Raw genomic sequence first — 13,809 nt, 5'->3', positions numbered from 1 at the left:
TGCTGGGCCATAGTGCCCCTTTCTTTAGGTGATATGAGTCCTCATTTACTGAATTAGTTGTGCTGACAGTAACACTTCCCCCTTTGATGATTTTGCCAGAGTACCATATTCTCTTGAGGAGGTGCATGTATGCTTATATAGCGAGATGTTTGTTTCTCTAACTTCCTGGTAAGTTTCCGGTTTCTCTCCTTCAAGTGAAAGAGGAACCAATGGATGTTGATGATGGAAAGAATGTACTGCCAGACCTGAAGCCCTCGTTGAAGAAAGTTCCTGGACTCCCCCGAGATATATCTCTACCAGAGCTGTTGGAGAGCTTGAACCTGTCCAAGGAGGAAGAGCTTTTGTTTCTACAACTACCAGACACACTTCCTGGGCAGCCACCTACCCAAGACACCAGGCCTGTAAAGACTGAAATGCAGACTGAAGATGGGCAGACAGTTCTGGTCAAGCAGGAGAAAAGCCAGGTGAAGAAGTGGGGTCACGGTTGGATGAATTGTATCATTCTTTATCATGCAAGATATTTTGTCCTGAGATAGGTTTTGCATTTGACAATTTACTTATCAGCGGATGCCTAGTATTTTAACTCCTAACTTATTTCTGCAGGAGGTCACGTTGGCAGAGAACACCTGTTCCCTTGAAGATCTGGCAGAAGGACAAGTGGGAAAGCTGCTAATCCGCAAGTCTGGGAAAGTTCAGCTCCTATTGGGCAAGGTGACCTTGGACATTACCATGGGAACATCCAGCTCATTTCTTCAGGTGTGGTCTCAGTTCAAGTCAGTTGTTCTGCTTGTGTAGTCAAATTTTAAGGGCATGGCTGAGAAACCTGCATGTCACTTATTATGCCGCTTACCTTCTATACTAAAGATCAGTCCCAGCTCTTGACTTGGTAGACAATATATGTGGGTGGAAAGCAATTTAAAGAGGCAGACTTCCTTTTCAAATCCACAGGGATCTTTAGACATATTTCTAGGCCTAGCGGATGCAACATATGTTGTTGCTAAAATAGCACAGGTAGTAAAGACTGGTATTAAACGGTGGTCCAATAGCTACTAAATAAGTGAAGTAGTTCATTGCTCTTCCAGTCTTGCTGCACACTCTTAGCTTGCCCCTCAGATTGTTGTTGCTCTGGCGGTTAGTCTGATATTGTCTCATACAAGAGCTCTTACTCACATCTGTTCTTGAAATCTTCTCTCTCCATACAACATTCTAAGAGAAAATCTAAGACCTACTTTCTGAATGTTTCCACAAAACGCTTTCCCACTATTTAATTTGTCGCTCATAGCCGCATTTTATTACCACTCTAGTTTTTGTACTTTGCATGGGAAAGCATTTCAGAACTCTTGGCACAGATAGTCAAGTTTGTTTTAACATAAAACATGTGTGCTTCTGAGTGTCATGTCATAGCATTAACTCAAATTGTTTGTAAGAAGGAGATTTGCTTGCAAAATAAATTTCTTAGCCAAACATTATAGTGCTGTCATGACCAGGTACTTTAACTGTATAACCCCTTTCCGGAACTTGCACCCTTACCTATAGAAGATGGAAACTTCTTTAAAACTGGCCATTATATCACACAGCCCTCATCAGTGAGAAATCCACCTACCCAGAAGATAAACATCCCACTAACTTAAACAGAACCAGTAGGACCTGGAGAACAAGACCTGGAGAACAAATATTCCTATCCTCCTTCAATACAGTCATTGTGCCATCCATTATGACAAAAGAGGGAAACGAGCATACTAACATGAAAAAGATGCCATGAAATGAAATCTTTCACAGATGCCTTTAACTGATATATATATATGTTCAATGGCATGTGTAGCTGCAGATACACATGCTGTGAATTAGTCCACCATCTAGTGTTGGACTCGGCGTGTTACAAGTTGTTTTTCTTCGAAGAAGTCTTTTTGAGTCACAGGATCGAGGGACTCCTCCTCTTCGGTTCCATTGCGCATGGGCATCGACTCCATTGTTAGATTGTTTTCTTTCCGCCGTTGAGTTCGGACGTGTTTCCTCTCGCTCCGGGTTTTCGATTCGGAAAACTTTGTAAAACTCTCTTTTCGTCGGTATTGTATCGATCGGGTTCATATTCTTCCATCGACACCGCACTACCGTTGGGAAAACAACTTTGTTCGCCCTTCGGGGCGCGCGCGCCCAACTCTGGCCAATTCGGGCCGACCGCGTGGAAGCCTCATGGATCGGACTCCATTCCGATTATGTCCTCGGTGCAATGCGAAGTACCCGTACACAGACCAGCATCTGGTTTGCAACCTCTGCCTTTCCTCAGACCATCGGGAAGAAAACTGCGAGGCCTGTTGATCCTTCCGATCGAAAAAGACTCTTATAGACCGAAGAGCACAGAGGCTTGAAATGGCGTCAAAGAGTGGAGAACATCTCAACGTAGAAGAGGAAACATTGATGCAGACTGCAGTCTCAGTTCGAGATTCCGAGTCCGAGCAGGAATCCGATGAAGACAGACCAGTCACAACAGGACAACATGTGAGTACGTCTGCCCCCGGTCCCTCACAAAAGAAAAAACACAAGGCCTTGGGTATGCCACTGCCGGAAGCCCATGGCTTGGCACGAAAAAAGACTGTTGGTGACCCACCTCCCAGTTCGGCACCGAAAAAAGCCACTCCTGCTGAAAGCATCGTAGACAATAAAAAGCTCAGTATCCGACTCCAGTAAACACCAATTTTCGGAGTCGAAAATCAAAAAGCCAGTTTCTGAGCCGAAACCTTCATCCTCTTCATCTTTTTCGATCCCGAAAAAGCACGCTTCGGAGCCAAAAAGGCCAACATACACAGAGGAGCATGGACTTTCAAAGAGACTTAAAGAAAGCCACAATACCTCTGAAGAGGAGTTAGAGGTAGAACCAATTTTAGAAATTATTGATGAAAGGCAATCCAGGATCCACATCCATAAGGAAACAGGAAGAATTCTTACAGTACCTCCTTTAAAAACAAAGAGGAAGCTAGCTTTTCAGGAGGAATTGGACACTATGCAGCCTCCAGCTAAAGTGCCAAAGCAGAAGGAGAAACCACCACCTCCTCAGTCTTCTCCTCCTCAATGTCCTCCTTATTCTCTCCACCTACCTATCGCTCCTCCTACCAGCCCTACACCAGTGCAGTCACCCACTCATTCATACGATTCACAACAGGACAATGTTGATCCATGGGATCTTTATGACCCCGATCCCATTCCAAGTAATGATCCAGACAGCTAGCCCTCTAAACCATCACCACCTGAGGATAGTACTGTCTATAATCCAGTCATAGCTAGTGCTGCAGCATATCATGGTGTTAACATGCATACAGAGCCACTAGAAGAGGATATTTTATTTAACACTCTATCCGCAACACATTCTAGGTACCAATGTCTCCCGATGCTCCCAGGAATGGTAAAACATGCAGATCAAATCTTTAATGAACCGGTAAAGGCATGCATCATGACATCTAGGATAAAGAAATATAAACCTGCATCCTCTGACCCTGATTATAATCACTCATCAGTTAGTTAGCGCTGCCAGGAAGAGGGCAAATAGTCATCAGGAGATGCACCTCTCCCTGATAAAGAAAGCAGGAAATTTGATGCTGCTGGAAAAAGAGTTGCGTCCCATGCAGCAAATCAGTGGAGGATAGCCAACTCGCAAGCACTATTAGCTCGCTATGACAGAGCCCATTGGGACGAGATGGAGGACATAATACAGCATCTCCCCAAAGAACACCAGAAAAGGGCGCAACAGGTAGTGGAGGAAGGGCAAGCCATTACAAACAACCAGATAAGATCTGCCCTAGATGCAGCAGATACCGCTGCTAGGAGTGTCAACACTGCAGCCACTACAGGCAGACATGCATGGCTCCGATCTTCTGGATTTAAGCCAGAAATACAGCAGGCAGTTTTGAACATGCTGTTCGACAAAAAACATCTTTTTGGGCCAGAAGAAGACAGAGTCATCACAAAATTGTGAAAAGACTGACACAGCAAAGGCAGTGGGTGCACTGTACTTTGCACCATATAGGGGGTCATTAAGTAAACCTCAGTTTAGAGGTGGTTTCAGACCACAGCCCTCAGAGGCATCAACCTCGCAGACAAAGCCAACCTACCAACCGCGATACCAACGTGGTAGTTTTAGGGGCACATATAGAGGACAATACCCCCAAAATAGAGGGAAATTTCAGGCCTGTAAGCAGCCTGCACAGCACCCAGAACAGTGACTTCCCTCATTCCCTTCCACTCCACACCACTCTTGTGGGGGGGAAGATTACAAAAGTTCCACACAAATTGTCAAAATATTACCACCGACAACTGGGTGCTGTCAATTATCCGCAATGGCTACTGCCTAGAATTGATAAACACTCCTCCAAATATTCCACCAAGGTTACACAAACTATCCACAGAACACACAGTTCTGTTACAAGAAGAGGTCCAATCTCTACTACTCAAACAATCAATAGAATTGGTTCCACAGTCTCAAATAGGAACAGGAGTTTATTCACTATACTTTCTAATTCCCCAAAAAGATGGCACCCTCAGACACCTCAATCTTTACATCCTGTCAGAACATTTTCACATGGTAACTTTACAGGATGTCATCCCACTACACAAGATTTCAGCCTTAGACCTCAAAGATGCGTAGTTTCACATTCCCATCCATCCTGCACACAGAAAATATCTCAGGTTTGTCATTCAGGGAAAACACTACCAATTCAAAGTATTACCCTTTGGAATAACAACAGCGCCAAGGGTATTCACAAAGTACTTGACAGTAGTGGCAGCCTACCTAAGGAGACAACATATACATGTCTTTCCATAGCTAGACAACTGGCTAATAAAATCAAGCAGTCATACGCAATGCCAAAATCATATGCATTATGTAATACAAACCTTACACACACTAGGCTTCTCAATAAACTACCAAAAATTACACCTTCAACCAGCACAAACACAACAGTATTTGGGTGCAGTACTAAGTACTCAACAAGCTCTAGCATATCCAAATACACAAAGGATATAAGCTTTCCAAAATATAATCACACAAATACGAGCAAATCACCAATACACTGTCAGATTTGTCATTAAATTTTTAGGAATGATGGCATCATGTATTGCAATTGTTCCACATGCAAGACTAAACATGCGGCCCTTACAACAGTGCCTTGCACAACAATGGTCACAGGCACACGGTCAACTCCAAGATCTAGTGTTGATAGACCACCAAACATACATGTCCCTTCAGTGGTGGAATTCCACAAATCTAAAAAAAGGGCAGCCATTTCAAGATCCTGTGTCTCAGACCATAATTACAAAAGATGCATCAATGATTGGTTGGGGAGCTCACCTACACAATCACAACATTTAAGGGCAATGGGATGTCAAACACAAACAGCTACACATAAACCACTTGGAGGTATTAGCTGTTTTTCTAGCACTCAAAGCTTTTCAACCTCTTCTCACAAAGAAGAATGTTCTTATCAAAACAGACAACATGACAACCATGTATTATCTCAAACAGGGAAACACATTCATCCCAACTGTCCCTTCTAGCCCAAAAAATCTGGAAATGGGCAATCCACAACCAAATTAATCTATTAGCATAATGCATTCCAGGGATAGACAATCAGTTGGCAGATATCATCAGCAGAAATCACCAACAAACTCACAAATGGGAGATTCATCCTCAAGTACCTCAAAAATACTTTCAAAAGTGGGAAACACCAAACATAGACCTGTTCACAACAAGTGAAAACACAAAATGCCAAAACTTCGCATCCAGACACCCACAACCCCTATCCAAGGGCAATGCTCTATGGATCAATTGGTCAGGGATATTTGCATATGCTTTTCCCACTCTCCCACTCCTTCATTTTCTAGTCAACAAGTTGCGTCAAACTTCACTCAACATGATACTCATAGCACCAACATGGGCACATCAGCCGTGGTATACAACATTATTAGATCTCTCTGTAGTTCCACACTCCAAACTTCCATCCAGACCAGATCTGTTGAGACAAAACCGAGGTCAAATCAGTCATCCAAATCCCAAAACACTCAATCTAGCAATTTGGCTCCTGAGGTCATAGAGCTTGGATATTTACAATTCCCATCAGAATGTATGGAAGTTATTAAGCAAGCAAGAAAACCCACTACTAGACAGTGCTATGCAAACAAATGGAAAAGATTTGTATATTACTGTCAAGCCAAAAATATAGACCCTCTTACAGCATCAATACAAGATATTGTATGTTATTTACTTCATTTACAAAAATCTAATTTGGCATTCTCTTCAATAAAAATTAATCTTACTGCAATTTCAGCATATTTACAAAATATACAACATAGCTCTTTATTTAGAATTCATGTCATTAAAGCTTTCATGGAAGTTTAAAACGTATCACTCCACCCAGAACACCACTAGTTGCTTCTTGAAATCTAAATATAGTGCTTACAAGACTTATGGGACCACCATTTGAACCTATGCACTCGTGCCAAATTCAATTTCTAACATGGAAGGTTGCCTTCCTAGTGGCAATTACTTCTTTAAGGAAGAGTAGGTGAAATCCAAGCCTTTACTCTTGAAGAACCTTTCCTCCACGTGCACAAACATAAGATTGTACTAAAGAACAAATCCAACATTTCTACCAAAAGTTGTATCACCATTTCATATAAATCAAACAGTGGAATTGCCAGTCTTCTTCCCACAGCCAGATTCTCTAGCAGAAAGAGCTCTCCATACATTGGACATCAAAAGAGCTTTTACTACATAGACAGAACTAAACAGTTTAGAAAGACTAAACTATTTGTAGCTTTCCAAAAAACACATACAGGCAATCCTATATCAAAACAAGGTTTAGCACAATGGATCGTGAGGTGCATCCAAACATGCTATATTAAAGCAAAAAGACAGCTTTTATTTACTCCCAAAGCACATTCTACAAGGAAAAAAGGTGCAACAGTGGCTTTTTTAGGGAATATACCAATGGCTGAAATATGTAAAGCAGCTACACGGTCAACACCACATACATTCACTAAACACTACTGTGTAGACGTATTATCACGACAACAAGCCACAGTAGGTCAAGCTGTTCTAAGAACATTATTTCAAACAACTTCAACTCCTACTGGCTGACCACCGCTAATTTATGGGAGGACAAACTGCTTTGTAGTCTATGCACAGCATATGTATCTGCAGCTACACATGCCATTGAATGGAAAATGTCACTTACCCAGTGTACATCTGTTCGTGGCATGTTCTGCTGCAGATTCATATGCCCCCCCCCCCTCCCCGGAAGCCTGTAGTTGTGTAAGTTACAAACATTTGTACATATGTAGATACATTTACATTTGCATGGACATCTCTTACTTTATACCTATATTCTCTATCACTCCTTCCTTTACCCTCTGCGGGAAAACAATCTAACAATGGAGTCGATGCCCATGCGCAATGGAACCAAAGAGGAGGAGTCACTTGATCCCGTGACTCGAAAAGACTTCTACGAAGAAAAACAACTTGTAACACTCCGAGCCCAACACTAGATGGTGGACTAATGCACAGCATGTGAATCTGCAGCAGAACATGCCACGAACAGATGTACACTGGGTAAATGACATTTTCTATATATATATATATATATATATATATATATATATATATATATATATATATATATATATATATATATATATATATATATATTTCCTAGCATACTGTAGCCATGTAGCATGAATACCCCTCCCCTTCCTTAACCCACATCATTACATGTGCCTCCTAACATTTTCTGCTGCTGTATCGTTGTACTAAGAGAAATAACACTGGAAAGGGTTTAGCACCTTTTTTTACATTAGTAAAAATTGTTACATAAATAAGTACAATACTTGAACTAGGCAGATGTTCCAAAGCCTCTGCAGTAAAGTGGCAGTAAACACTCCATAGCTGACAGAGTTCTTACCTGCAAATCAACGCTAGGACAGGGCAGTCAGTTGTTTTTTCACCTACATCACTGCCTCTCACTACCTTTTCTCTCTGTACAGCTCAAAATTATTTCAATTTTGAATAAGCAGCCCAACATCAGCAATATGGAACTGTTTCAGCAGATGGGAACTGTTTTTCCAGTTGCCTGCTTGGACCAAGTCCTTGATTAGAGAAGTTACTCTCTTTCGATGTAATTGCTAGTGGGATATAATTGACCAGACTTTGTGAACTAAAATATGAGAAGGAGCTGTTGTGCATCGGGAGCAGCATCACAATCTGCTCCAAACGTGGGCTGTGACTCCACAGCCTAAAAGTACACGGGGTGTTGCACGACTGGCGGAAGTGGCAGGCCAAAGCAGAACATGTTTGAATTTCTTGTGTTTGATTTTTTTAGACTTCTTTGAACTTACCTGATCTTTGTGACTTCAACAATGATCAGTCACAAGATCGTCCTCGGGAGCGCGGTGGTGTCCTCCACATAGATGAAGACCAGTCCTACTTTTACTTCCTTCGTAGTTTTGTGACGTTGTGGCTTTGGGTTCGTAGATGGCCTTTTGGTTCATTTTCATGGAAGGTCATACAACACAGAGCCGTGTTTGGAGTCGAGACACAACGAACAACACCTTGGGTGTCTGTCACCAATTTTTGACAGCTACAGTCCCTACATGATTTGAACCCCGTGGGTTTCAGAGGGACATTCCCTAGCACACTGGCATCTTTTCAGGGATAACAATCCTGTCAAGCAGACAGACCTCTGGATCTGTGCCAGAAGGTGGAGTAAAAAAGAACCTGACGTTTGCATGCATAGTGGTGCCTGTATAGAGATACAGTGGCCCCAGCGTCATATCCTGTGCAGGATCCATCTGACACAGAGCCTCAACACCAGCTACAGATGAACAAGGGAATTGCTATTGAAAATTCTCTGGATCCACTCTGGTGCCAGGGGATATTCACAAGGTGAGTAATCTGCAGTTATAAGTCTCTGTCAGAAAGACATGCTTTGGCAAAGCTGAATGGTGTCACTTTGCCAGTGTTGAGCGACTACAAAAATCTGTTTAGCCAATGCCTGACCAGCCATGTCAAAAGTATTAAAAACAAAAATGAAAACATTGATTTCTATACTTCCAGGATGGCTGATGTGTTGCATTTCACAAAGTGCATTGCAACCGTATCTGTATTGTTACAACAACACATTGTATATTGTGGCATGCACACAGAAGTCATCTTGAAAGTATATTAAACAGTGTTTTCGTTGTTTTCTTCAGTTTTAAACTTACTGAGCGCTGCTGTTGGTTTAGCTAATGCAGGAGAAATTTGAAACCCTCCAGCATTGGCAAAGCCAATAGTGGTTGCCACCATGTGGAGGGGAGGCACAGAATAATACAGCAGGACAGCATCTAGGGCATCACCAATGTTGCCACCCAGCGTGCAAAGAAGGATAGGTGCTAGAGAATGCGTATTATAAAAACAAATACTTCAATATTAAATTTTTCATAGGTTCACTTGCTTGAATCATCACAGTAGTCGAACTGGAAGTCCCACTGTAACATTTCAGTAGCATTTCCATTTTAAACATACCCCCAAAGCTATAATAATGGATCTTCAGTAGCCTAGTTACATAATTTAAAATGAACCAAACTTCAGCTAATCATAGACCATCAGTCTGAGGACCACATGCTGATAGGCTATCATATTACAGATTTCTACCAGACGTCGTTTGTGAATCGTGTCCCCTTGAGCTCTGCATACTTCTACTCAAGATAACTCCTTTTTTAGTTGTCTTTTCTGATTACTTGTTGTCTATATTTATGAACAAAGCTTTCAACCCCTATCATATTTCAATATATCAGACACTACCAAAAAGAGTGTTTTTCGATCCTGTGATTCTTGTGAGATCCTCATAAGGATTGTATTTATTGCCTCCACCCATCACATAAGTCTATAGGAGGCAAGATGTGCATAAAGGCTTCTGCCAAAATCTTAAAGGATAGAGAGACAAGACTCTAGTTGTGGCTTCATAGCTCAAGAGAGGAGGCTGCCTTATGTGAGAACTCAAGCTAGTCTTCAAAGATATAAAAAAGGACTATAAGAAGTCTCACACTACATAAATAACTGTCTCTGACACAGTTCGAAGAGCAGAAGATTGCTTCCCTCAAAGCAAGTTATGAAGGAATTCAAGCAGTGCAGTAAATCTCCAGATGTAACTCAGGTAGAAGAAACCCAGGCTTCAGCTTGTCACGATCTGGACGTCTCTTACCACTGTTGGCTGAAGAACTTGAAGGAACACCTGGTCTTTCACTGGTTCTGGACTGGCCAAAATAGGGGCGACCCTTTCTAGTAGCCACGGTGCTGCTGACTGCAAAAGACACCAAGGCAGACCGTACCCTCTAGAAAGAGTCCCAGAGGAAAAACCCCAAAAGTTGGGAAAAAAACCTCTATCAAAGGAACTCCTGAAAAAGAGGAAAAAAGAAGCAATGAAAAAGAGAAGTTGAATAACTCTTGCAGGAAAAAACAGGAACCTGGAAAAAACAGGAGCGAGAATCACCACCAAGCAGAAGTGTTTTCAACGCAAGGAAGAGAAGAACTGAAGTGCTTATCTACCAGAAGACAGTAAGTGGCACAACAGGAAGAAAGTGCGACACCATCTTGGATTGGGAAAAACATATAGAAAAGAACAGGGAAAAAGGACCAAATAGAAAAGGAAAAAGGCATGCTGGGAAGAAGAATACCAAAAAGGAAGACAACATGGACACCAAGAAAAAAGAAGAAATGAAGATGAAGAAAAAGGAGGAAACAAAATAACCCAAGGAGGTAAGTAAATGTGAATTCATGGAGGGTGGCAGGGTGTGTGGCACGACCCAAAGCACAAAATGTGCCTCCTGGGCTGAGTTTCGGCACTGCTGCGGCAAAACAACGAGCTGCGGCAGTGCCGAAACTCGGACCGCCAGCCAGACCACGGCATGAGAAAGAATCGCCGCGGTAGTGCGTGGCGACCCATAACTAAGACCCATCTTCAGCAACGAAGCCTCATACTCAAAAGCTGCATCTCCAGAGACTGATGTTGATGAAGCAAGTAAAAGACAAGTTCAAAGAAAAATCTTTGCCAAAAACACCTGTTGTCATGCCACAGTCGACCGCATCATCACTGGGACATCCATCAATGACACAGTTACTGATGACTGTTGCCTTCACCTTCGATAAGCAGTGGTTTAAGTGCACAGGAAAAAGTATGTCCTTAGAACTCCTTCTCCATCCCTTTTAGCCTCCGGCAGCTGAATGCCCACATTAACTGTTCAGTAACAGCTGATTTTTAGTTTTAGAAAAAAACTGAGAACTGTTTTAGAAAAATAAAAAATAGCTTGGGAGCATTGTTCCTGCTAGTTTCTGCCTACTCCAGCTTCTGCCAACGTGACATCTGTTGACCTCTCCGTTAACGAGACACTCATCCACAACACTTGCATCATTGATACTCCCATTGACAACACGCCCTTCATCAGCACCTTCATCGACAAAACACCAGTCAACTACACTTCTGTCAGCAAAGCTTCTGCCAATGACGGTAAAACCGCTGACTCCATATGTAGCTAAAGAACCTTTTACGGCCTCAACTATTATTTCAGAGACCCTGGTACAAGTGAGTTGTTCGATAGCACATTTCTCCTATCAAGATATCAGAATATCCACCTTCCAGAATTCTGGCAGTTCCGAACATGAAGACCATTTGATCAAGGCTTTAGCCCTGGTCATTTAAGGGTTAGATGCCAAGTATGTGAACATGGGCAGGAATATGCATTTGAAGAGTTTCATAATGGATCATGTGATGAGACATACCATCCAAATGGTTTTGAACACTTTGGTAAAGAGTCACAACAGACACACCGAAGTATCAACTATGTTTAGAGTGACCATCACTGTCCTAGTCAAAAGGCAATTTATATTCCCATATGATTGGTGTAAGACTTAAGATTACTGATGGTAGACTATTACAAGTGATTTCCAGATAAGAAACAAGTGGAAGGTACTCCAAGTCAGAATCTATTAAGGGCTAATGTTGGACCACAATTTACTGAACTGGTTGCACAGGTTGTATCTCTTGCCCAAACAACACATTTTTCTGCTTTGGCTCCTACACCAACCCACAAAGGTTCAGCATTCGATGGTGACCCATTTAACACAAGGCATTCATCACTAAGAACCCCTGAATGGAATGATTATGTGGCCAGATTCCCCAACACCACAGCCTGTTGACTCTCCATGTAATCATATAGCAGGATTTCATTCCATAATAAAAAAAAGCCTATAGTCTGTAAACAATTTGATTAGCTGCTACCAGTTAAAGACCTGGTCTGTTTCTGTAAACCGATCACATAGTTAATGAAAGCCTTAAGGTTATGCAGAATCCAGCAACAGTATTGAAAATGGTGCCTACATTGGGCAAGAAATACAAAGAACCACACTCTACATTAGCAGGTTTAATAGACCATCTCAAAGCAGACTTGGTAGTAGTGCAAGCAGTACAAAGAAATTTGAGGAATACTTCCACTCCTTGCAAGTGCCACCAGAAAGAGAAGATAAATGCCATGATCATATTGGGAATAGTGTTACAAGGGCAACAATCATCAGAGCTGCAAATGCCCCTGCGATTTTGATTTGCTTTGACGGACAGTTGCGGTCTGACGTAATGCCATTTCAGGAGCACCTACTGGAAGATGCACTAAGTATTTGGAGCGAGAGTAAATGAACATCAGCTGCAACTCTTGAAGGGTCTATAAACACAGCAAGCTCAGGAATCAGGCATTTAGGGGGAAGCAGGTCTCTTAAGACAATAGGGTTGGCTACATCACATTTCATTTAAACCAGAAGTGCAATGTAGAATTTTATATGTGCTGTTTGATAGCGAATCTCATTTTGTGAAACACATAGATGAGGCACTTCAAGGTATTAAATTAAACGTGGAAACAGACGTACCACTGTAAGTCTTCCAGGACTGCAGTCCGTGGCCCTTTCAGCCCTAAAGAGTGAAAGGCCAGCTGTCTTAGAGGCGGATACCTGCATTACAATCATCAGCCATACCATGCACAGCATCATCCATACCATCTGCGGTTCCAGCCTTCATTCAGGCCATCATCATCATTGTATTTCATAACCATACCAACACCAAGCACCACTATACAAGCCATATTACAAGATACTGGAGGAAGACTCTGATGACACACAGACATCTGTCATTAAGAATCTGTGGCCAGTTGGTAAGAAAATGTCATCTTGGTTACAAGCTTGGAGCATGATCACAACGGACAAGTGGATCCTCAAACTAGTGGAAAGGGTCTTGCTTCGGAGCCTGCAGACTCATCTTCAAATATACTACTAACCAGAAAACCAGAATGTAACGTCTAATATCTGGAAAAAGTTGCAAGAGGGAATTCTCTCCATGATTTAAAAAAAATGAGGTGAAAGAAAGAGTTCCCAAATACCTCAAAATATATGAATTCTCTTCTCACTTCTTTTTAATGTGGAAAAAGACACGAGAATTGAGGTCAGTAAGGGAGCTGCCGAAAATCCTTCAGCTTTTACAAGAATCTAAATTTATGACCACCTTAGACCTGCAAAATGCCTGTTTTCACATTCCTGTTTGCACCAGCCATCAAAATTATCTCCATTTCTAAGTGGCTAGTTGCCTGAAGTCAGCACCATGGATATTTGCAAAGTGCATGTCAGCTGTTCGGCTCATTTAAGGAACCAAGGCCATTGAGTGTTTCTTTATTTGGTGGCTAGCTAATAAAAGCTCCTCCTGTCAGAAAGTTAATATAAGCATGTGTGAGCTTATTCCAGGAATA

General features: G+C 42.0%; 1 protein-coding gene across 4 annotated transcripts in view; it reads left to right on the top strand.

Moving 5' to 3' along the window:
• The window catches only part of POLR3D (RNA polymerase III subunit D), a 165,537-nt gene that overhangs the window by 144,185 nt on the left and 7,543 nt on the right, over positions 1–13,809 (top strand). For all 4 annotated transcript variants that reach the window (XM_069213954.1, XM_069213956.1, XM_069213955.1 and 1 more), the window contains 2 exons: positions 196–464; positions 604–756. In XM_069213954.1, coding sequence (XP_069070055.1) covers positions 196–464; positions 604–756 — 422 coding nt within the window. The remainder of the gene's footprint in view (positions 1–195; positions 465–603; positions 757–13,809) is intronic.

This window comes from Pleurodeles waltl, chromosome 11 (genome assembly GCF_031143425.1).
Source record: "Pleurodeles waltl isolate 20211129_DDA chromosome 11, aPleWal1.hap1.20221129, whole genome shotgun sequence".
NCBI classification, from domain to species: domain Eukaryota; kingdom Metazoa; phylum Chordata; class Amphibia; order Caudata; family Salamandridae; genus Pleurodeles; species Pleurodeles waltl.
The sequence above is the reverse complement of the archived record's forward strand: the minus strand, read 5'-3'. Positions and strand labels throughout refer to the sequence as shown.